The following is a 14,615-nucleotide window of genomic DNA, read 5'->3' on the forward strand; positions in this document are numbered from 1 at the left end:
ATAAAAGGCCATTTCTAAATAAAAACTGGGAGGGGGCAGGGAGGGGTTGTCACTTACAATTAATGACAGATTTCAGGCACAACAACAAACCATGTAAGAATAACTTTATTTCTTCACAATCTGAATAACATCCTCATCTTCAAGAGTATGGTCTTTACCAACTTTTTGAGGGTTGTGTTTAACAGATGAACCCCAGACCAGTGCACTGAAAGAAGAAAAATCAAATTTAAAAGGCTTAGAAGTATGATATGCAAGCAGAACAGCAGCTATTTCTGTCACACAGCTAATACAGAAAGCAATGCTTCAGAGCTATTTTTATTCTCCTACAAGTACCTGGCTGAGTGGTTGGTGTGAACCAGGGCTAGAAACAGATCAAAACAAAGCCTGAATTTGTCCTGAGTACCCAACTGCATGGGACAATGGCTTGCAATGCTGTGTCTAGTGCTACTTTGATAAGTTTGATTATCATAGGCAGATTTATTCCATTTAACATAAAAAAAAAGTCCTGGTATTCCCTTCTAGTTTAGAAGAGGATCAAATAATTTATCTGAAGGCAAGTTATTTTCTATTCTATATATTCTTTTACAATAATACTTACTATTTAAAGTCTTTTATGAGATTTTTGTGGATCTTCATGCAAAAATCTTCCACTGTGGTCTTGCAGTAAGGTAGCACCACAGGAGAGGTGTAGTCTGGGAGCTGCCCTTTAGGTTTTGTGTAGCTGTAACACAGATGGAACCATCAGTCAATACCAAAACTTTCTTCTTCAAACTCATCATGATATTTCATCAGTGATTGGCACTGTCACCCCCAGCAGGTGGCCCAAGTCCCACTACTCCAGTGGTGACAATGGATACACTGCAAAACCTTTGGTGGACCTAAGCTGAAAATGCATCTGGGCAGCCAGTGGCTGCAGTGGGTTCTCCCTTGTAACTGCAAAGGTTTCTCACTTGTGAGCTTTCTAAAGGTGCTTTAAAAAAAGCCAAATGGCAAGAGCTGCTGGAAAAGAACATCTTTAGTAATATGGTTCAAGTGATTGTGAAATGCCTTTTCACAATATATTCTATATTATTACAAGAATATAGATATACATTTAAAAGACAAAAATTACTGTATTATGAGTATTAATAAATTCATTCATAAGTTCATCCAAAAATACCTAAGAATTAGGAGGTAAACCTGGAATAACTTGTAGTAAAAATATCTGAAATTCTAGATTAAGAATTAAGTTCTGTCAAGAGAGCTGCATCCATGGCAGACTGAAAAGATGATTACATCTGGAATCACAGTGTTACCATGAAGTTTGACTGGAGTTCCATGCTTTCAGGAATTTTTTTAAGATGTGCTTTGGTGTTGGTTTCACAAGGTTCTCCTTTAATTCCCCAACAAATTCAAACCAGCACTTGTGGCTATCACACAACAGCTAAGACGAGCACAATTTCTGGTTACAAAGCAAACGCCAGCTGGTAGAAAAGCATTGTAAAATATTCCTCATCCATTCCTGAGACCTTCTTCAGTCTCAGCCATGCACTTAACTCCACAGAAAGCAGCAATTTTGACTCACATTCGGACTAGTTTCAAATAGTCCCAGATTTTCTCCAGCAGATCATCAAAGTTCCAGCGATGATGAGCAGATATGGGTACACAGTGGGGTACTTTGTAAATGATATCTAGTTCTTCAATGGAAATTTGGTCAATTTTATTTAGGACATAAATGCATGGGATGTAAACCCTGCAAAGAGAAAGAAACTGTTAGAGCAACCTGACAGCAGCATACTGTTACCTTCACTGCAAAGAAAATATGTTTTTAAAAAGCTTATCTGTGTTGATGCCACATTGCTGGCTCAGCTCGTATGGGAAGCAAACCCAAAAGCCAATTCTTTTCTCTGTAATGCAGGCTGCAGGAGTGCCACAGCCTGGGAGCCAGCAGTACCTGTTCCCTTCCACAACGTCAATCAGGTCGTCGGCAGTGGCGTCGCTGCGCAGGGTGACATCAGCGTTGTGGATTTTGTACTCTGCTAGGATGCTCTTCACTGTCTCAGCATCCAGCTCACTCTGGGGACACTGAGCAGACACAGACACAGCGTTAAGGAGCGGCAGAGCTAACAGCCAAGTCCAGTACTACAATTACCAGTGCTGTCACCTAGCAACCACTGCATGTACATTATTAGAAAGAATAGCTGCATTTTCAGTTATTGGACATGACTGATTTCACCATAGCTGGTCTGAGGAGAGGGAAAAACAGACCTAAATCCTAACAGCTTCATTTATATCAATGCCCCTTTGAGAGCTGCAAGCACACATTGCAGAAGCAGTGCTTCCTTTCAGTTTGGGACCAGCTGCAACACAAACCCAAGTACCTTCTAGTTCAGAGCCCAGACAACTACACTTTGGGTATCAGAGTGCAGAGTTCTGACTTTTGCTATCTCTGGCTATTTCTATGCTTTTAAAGATTCAGGTAAATGGATTGCAAGGCCTGAAACTCTGAGCAATCCTCTCAGGAAGAACATTGTAGCCACCAAGTAAGAGGCAGTTTTTGCATGCTCTCCTCTAGATCTCAAACTTGTTATGTGTGGAAAGCAACCAAGGCTCTGTTTTGAGGGCAAGGAAGTGGCCAGGCTCCAGGAGAGGTGTGGATGAAGGATACTTTCCTCTAAGGAAAGTAACTGACTGCAGCACTGTACCGCAGCTCAGCTCCCAAAGAAGTCACACATAGCACAGCATGGTCCCAGACATACCATCAACTACAAATGCCTCTTTCTTCAAGCAATTTGTTTTTAATTTTGGTTAAAGAAAAGTTCCAACTTACTGTGGCTGTAAGGTTAATGCCTCCTTTATCCTTTTTTTTAAAGCCAATATTGGGGGGCTTACTATTCAGACGAATTCCAAATCCCTCCAGTTCATTCTCAATGATTTTCTTGTGGCCAAGGGGCTTCAGCACGTCCAGAACAATCAGAATGAGATTACAGGTTCGAGCAACTAAGAACATGAGAAAGAAAGTCACCTCTCAAAAAGCAAGCTCACACAACCTGAGACAAAACAACCACAGTATGGCTTGTGGACTGATGACACTACAAAACCCCTGAAGGCCTGGTTATTTTAAAAGCATACTGGTTATTTTTAAATAACAGTGTAGGACTGAAGTTTAATTTGCTGGCCAAGCATCACTGATAGATAGATCTGTACATGCTGTAAAAATGACAGAGCAGGAAAAATTCTTCCTGTCTCCATTCAGACACCAGACTGAGGACAATGAACTGGGGTGAGGAAATAAAACCAGCAGCCTTGTTTAGGCTGGGATCACAACTGCCTGCAGAACAGGCCATGTGCTTACACTGAAGTGTCAATGCAGAGCACAAACCCACAAATCCAACCATATGGAAGCAGCTACTGCTTCTCAGCACACAGCTCAAGTCCAGCAAACAATCCAGCTTTTAGAAAACATCAGAAAAGTGAGTGAACCCTCCATTCTCCTGCACTGTGTTAATGAACCAGTGGCTGGCTGCTGTCTCCAGCTCTACCACACTCACCTGCAATGACCTGCCGACCTCTGCCTTTCCCATCTTTGGCCCCTTCAATAATTCCTGGCAGATCAAGCAGCTGTTTGTTCACAGGGAGGAAAGTATCACATGTGAAAAGTATTCTTCGTTAAATCAATCCTACTTTTACCCCTCTAAACCAGCTGATTCTACTGCAAATCAGAACAGAGTATGACAAGACTGGTTCCTATCTGGTTGTTTTATCTTTTATTATCCCATGTGCCATATTGGTCCAGTGGAACAGATTATCTCATAGGGAATAATTAGAACTACCACAGGAACTTCTTCCCAGAGCAAAGTAAAAAGCAGGGGAAAATCCATACCTCATGGAAACATTTCCAAGGTATTCTCAAGCACTTTCACACATCACTTCTAACCTGCTGATGTCAGGCCAGACCACTCAACCCTAACAGCACAGCATCTGCATAGCCCATCCTACGCTCAAGAGACACAAGATCTCACCTGGATCTTTGCTCCTTTGTACCTAATGACTCCAGGCACAGTAGTCAGTGTAGTGAATTCATAGGCTGCCACTTCAGAGTACACACCAGCAAGATTACTTAGAAGAGTGGATTTCCCCACTGATGGAAAACCCACAAACCCAATGCGGGCATCACCTGTCTTTGCAACATCAAAACCTGCAAATAAGGAGTAGAAATATTTGTCAAATTATTGACATTTTCTATCTTCTAATATTCTAGACAGCAGACACATCATTATTTTTAATACTGCGTGAGCAAAAGCTAAGTAAGCTTTCCTAGAAGAAGGATGAGGGTGGGAAACAGATTGTTCACAATCTATATTGCCTTGCACCACTTTGTAACACTCCAGGACACGTACCTGTCTAATAAAATCTTGGCTGCAAAGCTTCACAGTGGACTGTGTTTGACTTCAGTGTAAGTGGAGCATTCCCTTTAAGCACTGCAGCTTAGGAAATTCACACCTTTATATATAAAAGCAGGTGGCTGCTGCAAAGGTGCTTTTTCATGTAAAAACCTCAAGATTTCTGCAAAGATTGTATGAGCCAAAAAGAAAAGCACTTTCATCTACACTTCAGGAAGTGCTCCAGCCCACAGCCCTAGGAAGGGACACAAATCATGGTGAGAGGTCCTGTACCAGATAGGACAAGAGAAAGCAAGGACGGAACAGGCTGCCCAGAGAAGCTGTGGCTGCCCCATCCCTGCAAGTGTGCAAGGCCAGGTTAAATAGGACTCCGAGCAACCTGACCTAGTGGAAGGTGTCCCCGCCTTTAGGGTTCTTTCCAGCCCAAACCCTTCTGTGATTTTATGGGTGTTTAGCAGATAACCTGTCACGATTTGTGGGACAAGAGCCCCCCCATCAAATCGACTTCCATCACACCTCCCGCACTTGGACAGCTCCCGCACAGACAACGCACCTTCCCCGGGGCCGCCGCCGCCGCCTCCCTTGGGAGTGATGAGCTCCCGGCGCAGCTTGGCCAGACGGGCCTTCAGCAGCCCCAGGTGGTGGGCGGTGGCCTTGTTCTTCTGCGTCCGGGCCATCTGCAAGGGCACAGCACCGAGGGCTCACACCGGGAGGGCCCTGCCGCCCTCGGCCCCTGCGCGACGCCCGGGGACAGGGCCCCGCCACCCCTCCACGGCACTGCTCAGCGGCCATCCCCCTCCCCGGCCCGAGCCCCGCGTCCGCCCCGTTCGGCGCTCCGCGCCCGGTCCGTCCCGCGGGAGGCGGAGGTGCGGTACCTCCGCCTCAATCTCCGCGATCTTGGCCAGGGTGCCGCTCATGGTGGCGTCGGGCCCGGCCCGCCCGGCCGCCCCTCAGCGCCGCCGCTCCTCGCGCACCGCTCGGGGCCGCGCACGCGCCTGGCGACCTCTCGCGAGAGACGGCGGGCGAGAAAGGGCGCGCGGCGCGCGCCGCCGGCTTCGCGCGCTGCCCTGAAGGGAGGCGGCGCAGCGCCCCCTGGGCCGTGTGTAGGGCGCGCGTCGCCTCACAGAAAGAGCGGGCAACGTTGTGAGGGGCGAGTGTGAGGGAGAGATGCCTGAGTGTGGGATATGTGTGTGTGAGAGATGCCTGAGTGTGAGGGATCCGTGTGCCTGTGAGATCCGTGTGCCTGTGAGATCCTTGTTCCTGTGACATCCATGCGTGTGTGGGATCCGTGTGTGTGAGAGATCCGTATGTGTGAGGGATCTGTCTGTGTGAGGGATCCGTGTGTGAGAGATGGTGTGCCTGTGAGATTCCTGTGTGTGAGAGAGATTCGTGTATCTCTGGGGTCTGCGTCTGTGAGGTTCATTTATGTGAGAGACCCGTGTACGTGTGATCTGTGTGTGTGAGATCTGTATGTCCGTGCCCCGTGTCGGTATGATGTGTGCGAGGCTGTGGCGGCTGCGGGGCTGTGGGAGCCGGCAGGAGCTGGGTGTGCGAGAGCCCTGACGGGGGCCCGGGGACGGTGCTGGCGCGGCTGAGGCGCTTGGCCGTGAGGGGCAGCCGGGCTGCGGCGCCGAGAGAAGCCGGGCGGGCGCTCGGCTGTGAGAGAGGACGGTGCGAGCGGAGCTGAGCGCTGAGGCGGCGGCCCCGCAGGTGTGAGAGGAGCCGGGGCTCTCGCTGCCCGCGAGGGGAGGTGGCGTGTGCCCTTCCCTGGGGTTAAACCGGACCAGCCTCTCCGCGGTCCTTCCCGCAGCCCGCCCTGCCCAAAGCCAGGTGTGTATTTGTGGCACTACGCGTTCCGCAGCGCTGCCGGACCGGGCGGCGCTGCCGCACTGCCCGCGGCGGAGCCTTCCCGAGCTGGTGCTTTGTCACACCGGGACTTCATGCTGGAGCTTTCTCACGGCTCCTTTCAGCTGAGCCCTGACCGTACCACTTTGCCCCAGGGACATCTGTAACTCTGCACTGAATGCTGGCTAATTAAATAGAGAAAGGATTTTTTTAAAGGCCCCTTCAAACTTTAAAATGCCAAGTATTTCCAGCGTTAGGCTGTTTCACAAGAAGCCAAACAATTGGATTTCAAATTAAAAGTATTTTTATGACAAGGAAATACAATTTAATAGTTGTTCAGGACTTCGGTTTCCAAGTTTGTTTCTGGGTCATATTTTGTCTAAATTCGAATATTTATAGAAACCTTTTTGTCCATGTTCAGTATCCTTTCCAGGAAGGCTCTTCTATCTCAACTTATTGCAAAGTCTGTTTCTATAGGGTGTATCTAAATGTAAAACTTAACTTTAGAAAAAAAAAAAAAAAAAAAGCCAAAAATACGTTCTCCTGGGCCCATAGTGTGAGCACTTACAAACACACCTGCCACATCTTCAGACAGAATTCTGAGTATGTTACAACTGACAAAACTGAACTAACCTTACAACAGTTTCAGTGATAGAATTTTTATTAAATCATTAAATCTTCTTTAACTTACAGTGAAAAGGGAAAAAAAGAGTGCTAGTGCAATGGGAACCACACTGCTATTTGTGGTCTCTGCCTCTGCATTTCCCTTTTTGTCTCGTTTTCATCAAGAAAGCAGCCTTTATTGTCATAAACTCTTTATAGTAGGAACTGTCTTTAATACAAGCTTATACAGAGCTTACTAAAATAGAATCTCAAATAAAAAAGAATTGCTATTCCTGGTAATGTTAGTTCAGCTAAGCTAGGATAAATATAAATGCACCTACCCTCTGTATATTTATTCATGGTTTTCTAATTATTCCTTGTGAAAAATATCCTTTTCCAACATGGGACAGAGATTTGACCCTGGTACAAATTTTTTCCTATTCATTTCAGATGGAGTTGAACTTGTCTATGCCTCAATGAATTCAGCCATACAATCAGTCCAGGCTTTTTTTAGTAAAAGGAAAAGCATTGAGAAAAATACAGATTCTGAATGCTCAATCAGGATTTAAGACTGCCCCTCTTTTGTGCAGTACATCATGGGTAATTTCAGAATTTATTGCTAGTTGTTCTTACAAACTCATTCCAAATCTCATAAACTGATTCTAACTTAAAATTATTTTTCAAAGTGGGGGCTGAATTGACAAAGATTTCAATAAATTACATTGTGTGAATTTTCAGTTACTGGCTGGTTTTTGTATTCCTGGTTTATGTTTCCATAGTGTTCTTAACATACAGCTGCTCAATAAGGTCTTGAATTCTTTTTTTTCTCAGAAAGTTACTCAAGCAAAGGGTATAAGGAATTTAGGCACCTAAAAACTTCTTTCAGTGTTGAATATTGTCCTTGATTACCTGAAGGGATAAGTAATAATAATAATTAATTTATCTTTAATTAATAAGATAATTAGTCTGATTTAATAATAATTCATTTATCTTTAATTAATAATAATTAATTTATCTTTAATTAATAAAGATAATTAGTCTGATTTTTGGTAGCCAAATTAACACTTTTGAATTGGTTAGGATATTTAAAGTAGTTTATATTAGTTTATAACAGCACCATCTTTTAGCCTTCAGAAAGGCTTGTTCAACAGAGATTTTTTACAGGTTGTGAACAGAGTAACGTTACTTTTATTTATTGTGAGTACTGCTGTGATTTTTTTATTATAAAGGTGCTTTATGTGATATGGTGCTTAGAGAACAGGGTGGTTCTGACCATAGGAAATAAGGTGCAACAGCTGGAAAAATAACTGAAGGGTGGGTGACTGGGAATGGATAAATTACATCCCCTGAGGACTGCAGTCAAAACTAGAAAATAGAGTGCAAATGAGAAAGCCTTCTTAAAGAAAAAAGAAAAGTCAGAGAAGGAAAAAATCAAGGAAAATATTAATAGAAAATTTGGTATCATGTAGAAGAGATAAAAGCCCCCAGCAGAACCAGAGAGCAAATGAAAGGAGATGCAAAAGACTGAGATCTGCTCAAAAGGTTAATTGAGCTTTATAGTGGCACTGATGGAAGATGAAGTATGTGAATTGCCATCTTTTGTATTAAAATGTGTATGTGTGTTTTTTAAATTGCAATCATTCCATTTAGGAAATCTAGATGAAGTGCAGCAGAGGGAATACTTCCAAATGCTGTAACTTGCACAACAGTCAGTCTCTCCTGGGACCAATTGCCTGTAATGAAGGTTCAGATCTGGAGTAAAACTCACAAATGATCATGCAGTCGTATGAATGACTGACTGACAAACTGGAAGTATATCCCCTCAGCAGTTCTCTTATAATATTCCTAAGAAGATAAAAAAAGCAATATTCTGAAAGATACTCAGCAGGTGGACAAAGACTGCATCTGACGTAAAGGCTGTCTCATCAAACACTTCAGGAACATGACAGAGTCTGGAATCAATGACTGGGAAAAACCAGGAGTGCTTGTTTCACCAGTGACAGGAATGTGACTGAAATGGCACATACCTCATCAGCAAGATCTGAACAATGCAGGGCTGTAGAAAAATGGATTTCAGAAATTCATCTTCTACACACTTCAGTCCTGCTGACACTAATCCTGAGCAGGTCTTTTCCTTTACTTGTGCCTCAGTTTTGTTTTTGCACAAGAGGAATGTGCAGTTGCCACAGAATGATTGAAACTGTCATGTTTCCATAGCACTGCCCTGCAAGTATGGTAACTGTAGCTCACTTCCACAGGAGAGCTTAGGAGCTAATGCATTTAGGTTTTAGGTCAAACTATCAAATTTAAATAAGCTTCATTATGGGTCAAATTCTGAAATTCTTTCTAAAACAACTAGTATTTTAGCTTGAGTAAGAGTTTTACTTACACAAGACAGTGAGATGCAAACCAAGTATATTGAGAAGAGGCTTGCAAGTGTTTTGGACAACCATGTAAAATTTATAATTGTACAATACATGGTAAATACTGTGAGTATGAAATTAATTGTGATAACTCGTGTAATGCTTCATTAAAATCACATAAAGTACCTTGTTAAAAATAAGCAGTGCATGCTCACCTAGTTGGGTTTGAGGTTTTTTTCTCCTCTTTTATATTCTAATAAATAACTCAAATACTTGTGGATATCAAGTTTATTCACAGTGCACTGAGAAAGTCATTTTAGCTAAAGAGCTACCCTGGTAGTACAGCCCTTGTGGTTTTGGTAATTCACCTCATGCCAGAAGCTGCAGACTGTACTGGCAATCAGCTGATGCTTTGTGGGCTTGCTACAGACTGCATTTCTAGATTAGTGGTGGGATTTCTGCAGGATTTTAGAAAGTGGGGAGAAGGTGACAGGGAGGAAATGAAATCATGATTTCAGGTGAAGCAAGGATCTTGAAATTTCATATCCTCTCAGAAACGATCACCCGCCCAGTGAAAAATGATCTGTATCAAACGGTAATGGTGATCTGAGTACTTGTGATTTTAAGAATGATAGGTATGGGACTGTAACCAACCTGACAGAGTTTCCTCATGAAAAAAGGGTAAATGCCATTTAAGGCATATAGAGAATTTATTCATTTTAAGGTGTTTTTTCTGTGGGTTTTTGTTCAGTTTTAGTGTTTGGATTTATTTAATTTTTACAGTTTTGCAAATTTACCCTATGAATTGTACTTTGATTTGAGAACTGGCTGCTAATTAACACTATCATTGTATTTCAAGGAAGAACTGCTGGTGCTGAAGGGGAGACAAAACTATAATGAGCTACAATGAGTTGACTAAGGGCCAGCTTCGTGCCTGTTTGGAGGAAAGATATTTTGAAAACGCTCTATCAAAAGGTAAGATTTTTTCAATCCATAGTGCTGAATCTTCAATGGAAGCATAATACTGATTGCCTGAGGTGAAGTGACTCTGAGAGTTGATGCAATTCACATCTTAATTAACTCTTGAGCCAATAGACAGAAAGTTGTGTTTCTTTTGAATGTTGTAAAAGGTAAAGATGTAGCTGTTCCTAGTTGTCTTCTAGGATTAACTTTTTAAATGTCAGTTTACTTGTTATCTAGGTAGTAGTTTTCTTGGGGAAAAGCACAGTAGTTTAGCTGTTAATCTGTAAATACCAATCCTTTGTGCTTGCTTTGCATATTTAGGATTGTATTGTAATGTACGTTTTAGGAGAAAAAGTTGTCTGTCAGGTTTGCTTAGGTAGGCATGAATACCTAATTCACTGGGAGTCAACGAGATGGAATCCTAGGTTGTATTTCCACGTTGCACAGATCCTTAATGTGGCAATCTTGTTTTGAATGGGTCAGGTTGCTTTGGTTCCAGGCAGTCTAGAAGTTAAACTGAGTAGACTGAAGAAATGAGAGGAACAAAAGGGAGATTAAGTATCAAAGGTTGGCTTCCAAGACTGTGTAAAATTAGTATAACAACTAAAAGTTGTATAGTTTAACAGCAGCTCCCCACACTTTGTCGTGGACTGCCATGCAACACACAGAGTACACAGCACATGGGTGCAGTGAGGAGAGTGGTCAAAAAGATAAAAACCAAACAGTGCTGTTTTCTCTTTTTAAAGTAAGTCTTTCCATGTACTTTCCACAGCATCACATACCATCCTATTGCTGTTAGTTTTGTGAGGGAGCTGGGTATTTTTAAAGAGTTTTCATCTGCTTCTAGAGGAGAAAGCTGACAAATCACTAAACCCACGTCTGGGTTACAGAGGAAACTGCTGTCTCCAAGTCTGAGAATCCTTGCTGCTAGGGTTGGCATCCTCATGGGATGCTTCCTAATAATAAACTGAGCAAGCTTTAAAAACTAAATTTAAGTAATAATCAACCGAATAAGTAATGAATTCTGAATTAATTGCTTGTTATATCAGTAGCAGTTAATTAAAATATGGGTGAAAGCTCAGAAAAACTGACAGCTACTCACTGAAATTGCAAGTGTGCCACAAACTGCTCAGTGCTGTGTATTTCTGTGGAACACACATAGAAAGGAAATGGTTCATATGACTGATTAGCTGGCACAAGTGCTATGCACAAATGTCTCTGCTAATGTTATAATCCCTGTGAAATAGTGACTAACCTTCTTAAAGAGCATAACAATGGGACTATTCTGAAAAATTTCAGTAGCCTCAAGATCTACACAGATTCACAAGTTGAAAGTGTTGAACAAATAGGTATGACTCAACTCTAATTAACATATACCCAAATATGTTTGAACAGATTCAACTGTAACAGTCTTTTGTTACCTCCTATATTTGCACACCAATTTAAGGTCTGCACTTCTGAGTAAGACCAGTAGCAATTGATCTGCAGTGAAGCGAGCAATGTACAATGTGGAGTCCCAAATGGTACACACATGTTTGGAGAAAAGGAGATTATTAATACTATTGAAGTACCAATCAAAGTGCTTCAGCAGGCACCAGGCAGCTGCAAAACATTTAGGGACACCTCAGGAATTCCCTTGAGCAGAAGTGAGACAGGAAATAGTGAGAAGCTGAATAAAGTAGCTGAAGAAAATGCCTTTATTTAAAAGAGGTATGGATTCAAAAGAAGTTCAGCACATTCCAGTGCAGAAGATGTCAAAGAAAATAGATTATGAATCATCTAAAAAGGAGAGGAAATATTGGATACAAAAACATAAATTTCGAAATTTGAATTTAAAACTTTCTTTCACATTATCTGGAACTTTGTCTTCAAAAAGTAACTTGCTAGTTGTGATGGTAATTGAGTTCAAAGGTAATCATTCCTGTGTGCTTACACAGTTATGTATGGAGAAATGCCATTTAGTCATCACATTAAATTTAGAGAACTTCACCTTACAAGTCTGTTCACAGTGATGAGCTAAATTTTTGCTCAGTGTGTTTAGTACCTGTTCATTTTCGAAAGAAATTTGTTTTAACAAATGCTAGTTGAGTGACTACTTGGATAGTCTTATATTCTGAGACAGGCTAAGTTTGGGACCAGAAAATGTTCTAAGCAGCAGTCCTTTAAGTGTGCTGGTGGAGCTGTAGGCTGCAGTGAGCCAGTGTACAAAGACTTAAGTACCAAGAGGAGAGCTGCAGCCACTGCCATGGCAGAGTGCTGAGGAGCCAAGGCAAAGGGCTGTGTCAGTGTCCTTGTGATTACCCAGGACTGCAAGGTGCTGGCAGTCATCTTGAACAAGCATCCAGCAACTACTCGGAGTGTGAGCTCCTGGTGTGCTGATCTGGCATCCTTGTGGCAAGTGTGAGTGGGTCACTTGCCAAGAAACAGCCATGCTTTGGGGTTTTTTTAGCTTTTACCAGAGAAGCAGGCAGGGTGTGTGGGATGGTGCCTTTTAAACAGGAGGGCTGGAAGCTGAAACCAGAACATTCCGTGGCAACTGGAGAAAGTTCTGAGGAAAGTGCTGTGAGAGAGGCAGGACCCCCCTCCCCCTGCCTAGAGGAGAGACAAAGAACAGGCGAGGAGGGAACTGAAATAGGAAGCAGGAACCATGTCAGGAGGCTGGGGGCTGAAAGAAAGCAAATTAATAAACCACTGGGGGAAAGGCACACAACTGTCCAAAGCCACTAGGAAAGATAAGCAAATTCCAGATTCTTTAACTGCTCCATGTCTGTGTGTGCTTGCAGCCTGGCTAGTGAGTTAAACACAATCATTTTCCTCACTGTAGCAAGTTCAACTTGTGTGCCTGTGGCACACAGACTTAAGAGAATACGAGCACTGTATTATCTGCATAATAGGGTGTACTTAAGCTGGGTTTGTCAGCATTGCTACCACTCCACCTCGAATTTTTCAAAGTATGTGTTCATATCAGGGTGTTCGCACACATAGTGCAGTAATGAAAAGTTACTGGTGATATTCTGACTGCAGCAGAGACAAACAGTTCCTATCAAAAGCAGAAGAAATCTGATGTACAGGCTGAGGGCACTTTGTGGCCTTAAGTGTTAATGTAATATTTTGAAAGTTGGAAGCTTGGTGAGCTCATTTGCACATCAGTACCCAGAATGCTTTTTCAGTTCCACCACTATTTAATTCAAGTGCTGGGTTTGAGCTTTTGGAAGGCTCTGTAGTTTGTGATGCCCTCACATGAGCCAAGTTCACTATTTTCCACAGAATAGTTTAAGTGACAATATTAGATCGTGAATAGGTGGTCCAAGCATTCTTAATTAGGCTTGATGTTACAAATGCAAAAAAAAAAAAAAGTGTCCTTGAACACTTTTTTCCAAACGTTGTCTTTAACAAAACAAAGAACTCTGTTTGTGGAATGTGTGTGTGTGATGTGTGTGGGGGGAGATGTTTTTTCAAAAGTAGAGAAAAATTCCTCTCTGAGACAGAAAGCAGATTTCAGATGCAAATGAATAACGATGATGTTGAAATAGCAGCTCTTCATAGAGAGACCTCGAGCACACAGGGAAGATTCAGCACTAGGACAGTCCAGGCAACCCCGCGCAGTGAATTCGGCAGTGCATTTTGGAGCGTTTAACCTGGGCCCGGGGAAGGGTAACTTGAGGGAGCGGGAGCCTCGCCGCGCTGGGGCGTGGGGCGCTCCGGGCGCCGTGGGAACCCCGGGTGCGCGGGAGGGGCTCCGCGGGCAGCAGTTTCCCCAACATGGACGCACTCGGGGCTCTGAGGTGCCGTGCCTCCCGCAGCCCCCGGCCCGCGGGTACCGTTTCTCCCAACCGCTCCCAGGGGGAGGGCATTTTCGCACTGGAAGAATTCCCGCTGTACCCCTTCCCTCCCCCACAATGCCGGCGCCTCGCTCTTCTAGCGAGGCTGAGAGTTGATCGCGTACGGGGGGTGGGGGTGAGAAATGCAATGAAAGACCGGGGGGAGGCCGGTCTGCGCTGCAGCCCCTGGCCCCTCTGGGATCGGCTCTCCTCAGGCGAGCCGAGGAGGTGGGGGCCGCTCTGCGCCTCTGCAGCTCCGGGAGGGTTTGCATTGGACGATTCGCGCCTGGGGAGGGGGGAAGGTTGCCTGCAGCCCCCCCCCGCCGGCCCCTCCTCCTCTCTCCAGTGGGAGGGGGGTCTCGGGGGCGAGCTGCAGCCCGGATATTTGGGGGAGGGGGCGAGCGCAGCCCCACCACCCCCGTGAGCCGCGGGGGGGGGCCTCACTGCCGGCTCGGCATTGGAGGATCGGTGCTGGGGAAGGGGGAGACTGCAGCCCCCAGCCCCCGCGGGCGGGCGGGGTGGGGGCCGGCCTGCTGGCTCTGGCTGCTCTTGCATTGGCGGATGCGGGGAGGGAGGGGGGCAGGAAGCGGGGGGGCAGGGGGGGAGCCCGAGTGGCTGGAGGGGGGGGTCTCCGTGAA

The 14,615-nt window shown here is 44.4% G+C and overlaps 1 protein-coding gene across 1 annotated transcript; it reads right to left on the reverse strand.

Annotated features, from left to right (window-relative positions):
* Nucleotides 1-87: 87 nt before the first annotated feature.
* DRG1 (developmentally regulated GTP binding protein 1) lies at nucleotides 88-5,382 on the reverse strand. The gene is made up of 9 exons (XM_050980681.1): nucleotides 5,258-5,382; nucleotides 4,936-5,059; nucleotides 4,002-4,177; nucleotides 3,531-3,600; nucleotides 2,810-2,979; nucleotides 1,934-2,064; nucleotides 1,565-1,732; nucleotides 599-721; nucleotides 88-205 (listed from the first exon to the last, which is right to left on the reverse strand). Exons 1-9 carry the CDS (start codon nucleotides 5,297-5,299, stop codon nucleotides 106-108), a joined length of 1,104 nt encoding a protein of 367 aa, XP_050836638.1. The 5' UTR covers nucleotides 5,300-5,382; the 3' UTR covers nucleotides 88-105.
* Between the last annotated feature and the right edge of the window lie 9,233 nt (nucleotides 5,383-14,615).

This window comes from Serinus canaria, chromosome 15 (genome assembly GCF_022539315.1).
Source record: "Serinus canaria isolate serCan28SL12 chromosome 15, serCan2020, whole genome shotgun sequence".
Taxonomy (NCBI): Eukaryota; Metazoa; Chordata; class Aves; order Passeriformes; family Fringillidae; genus Serinus; species Serinus canaria.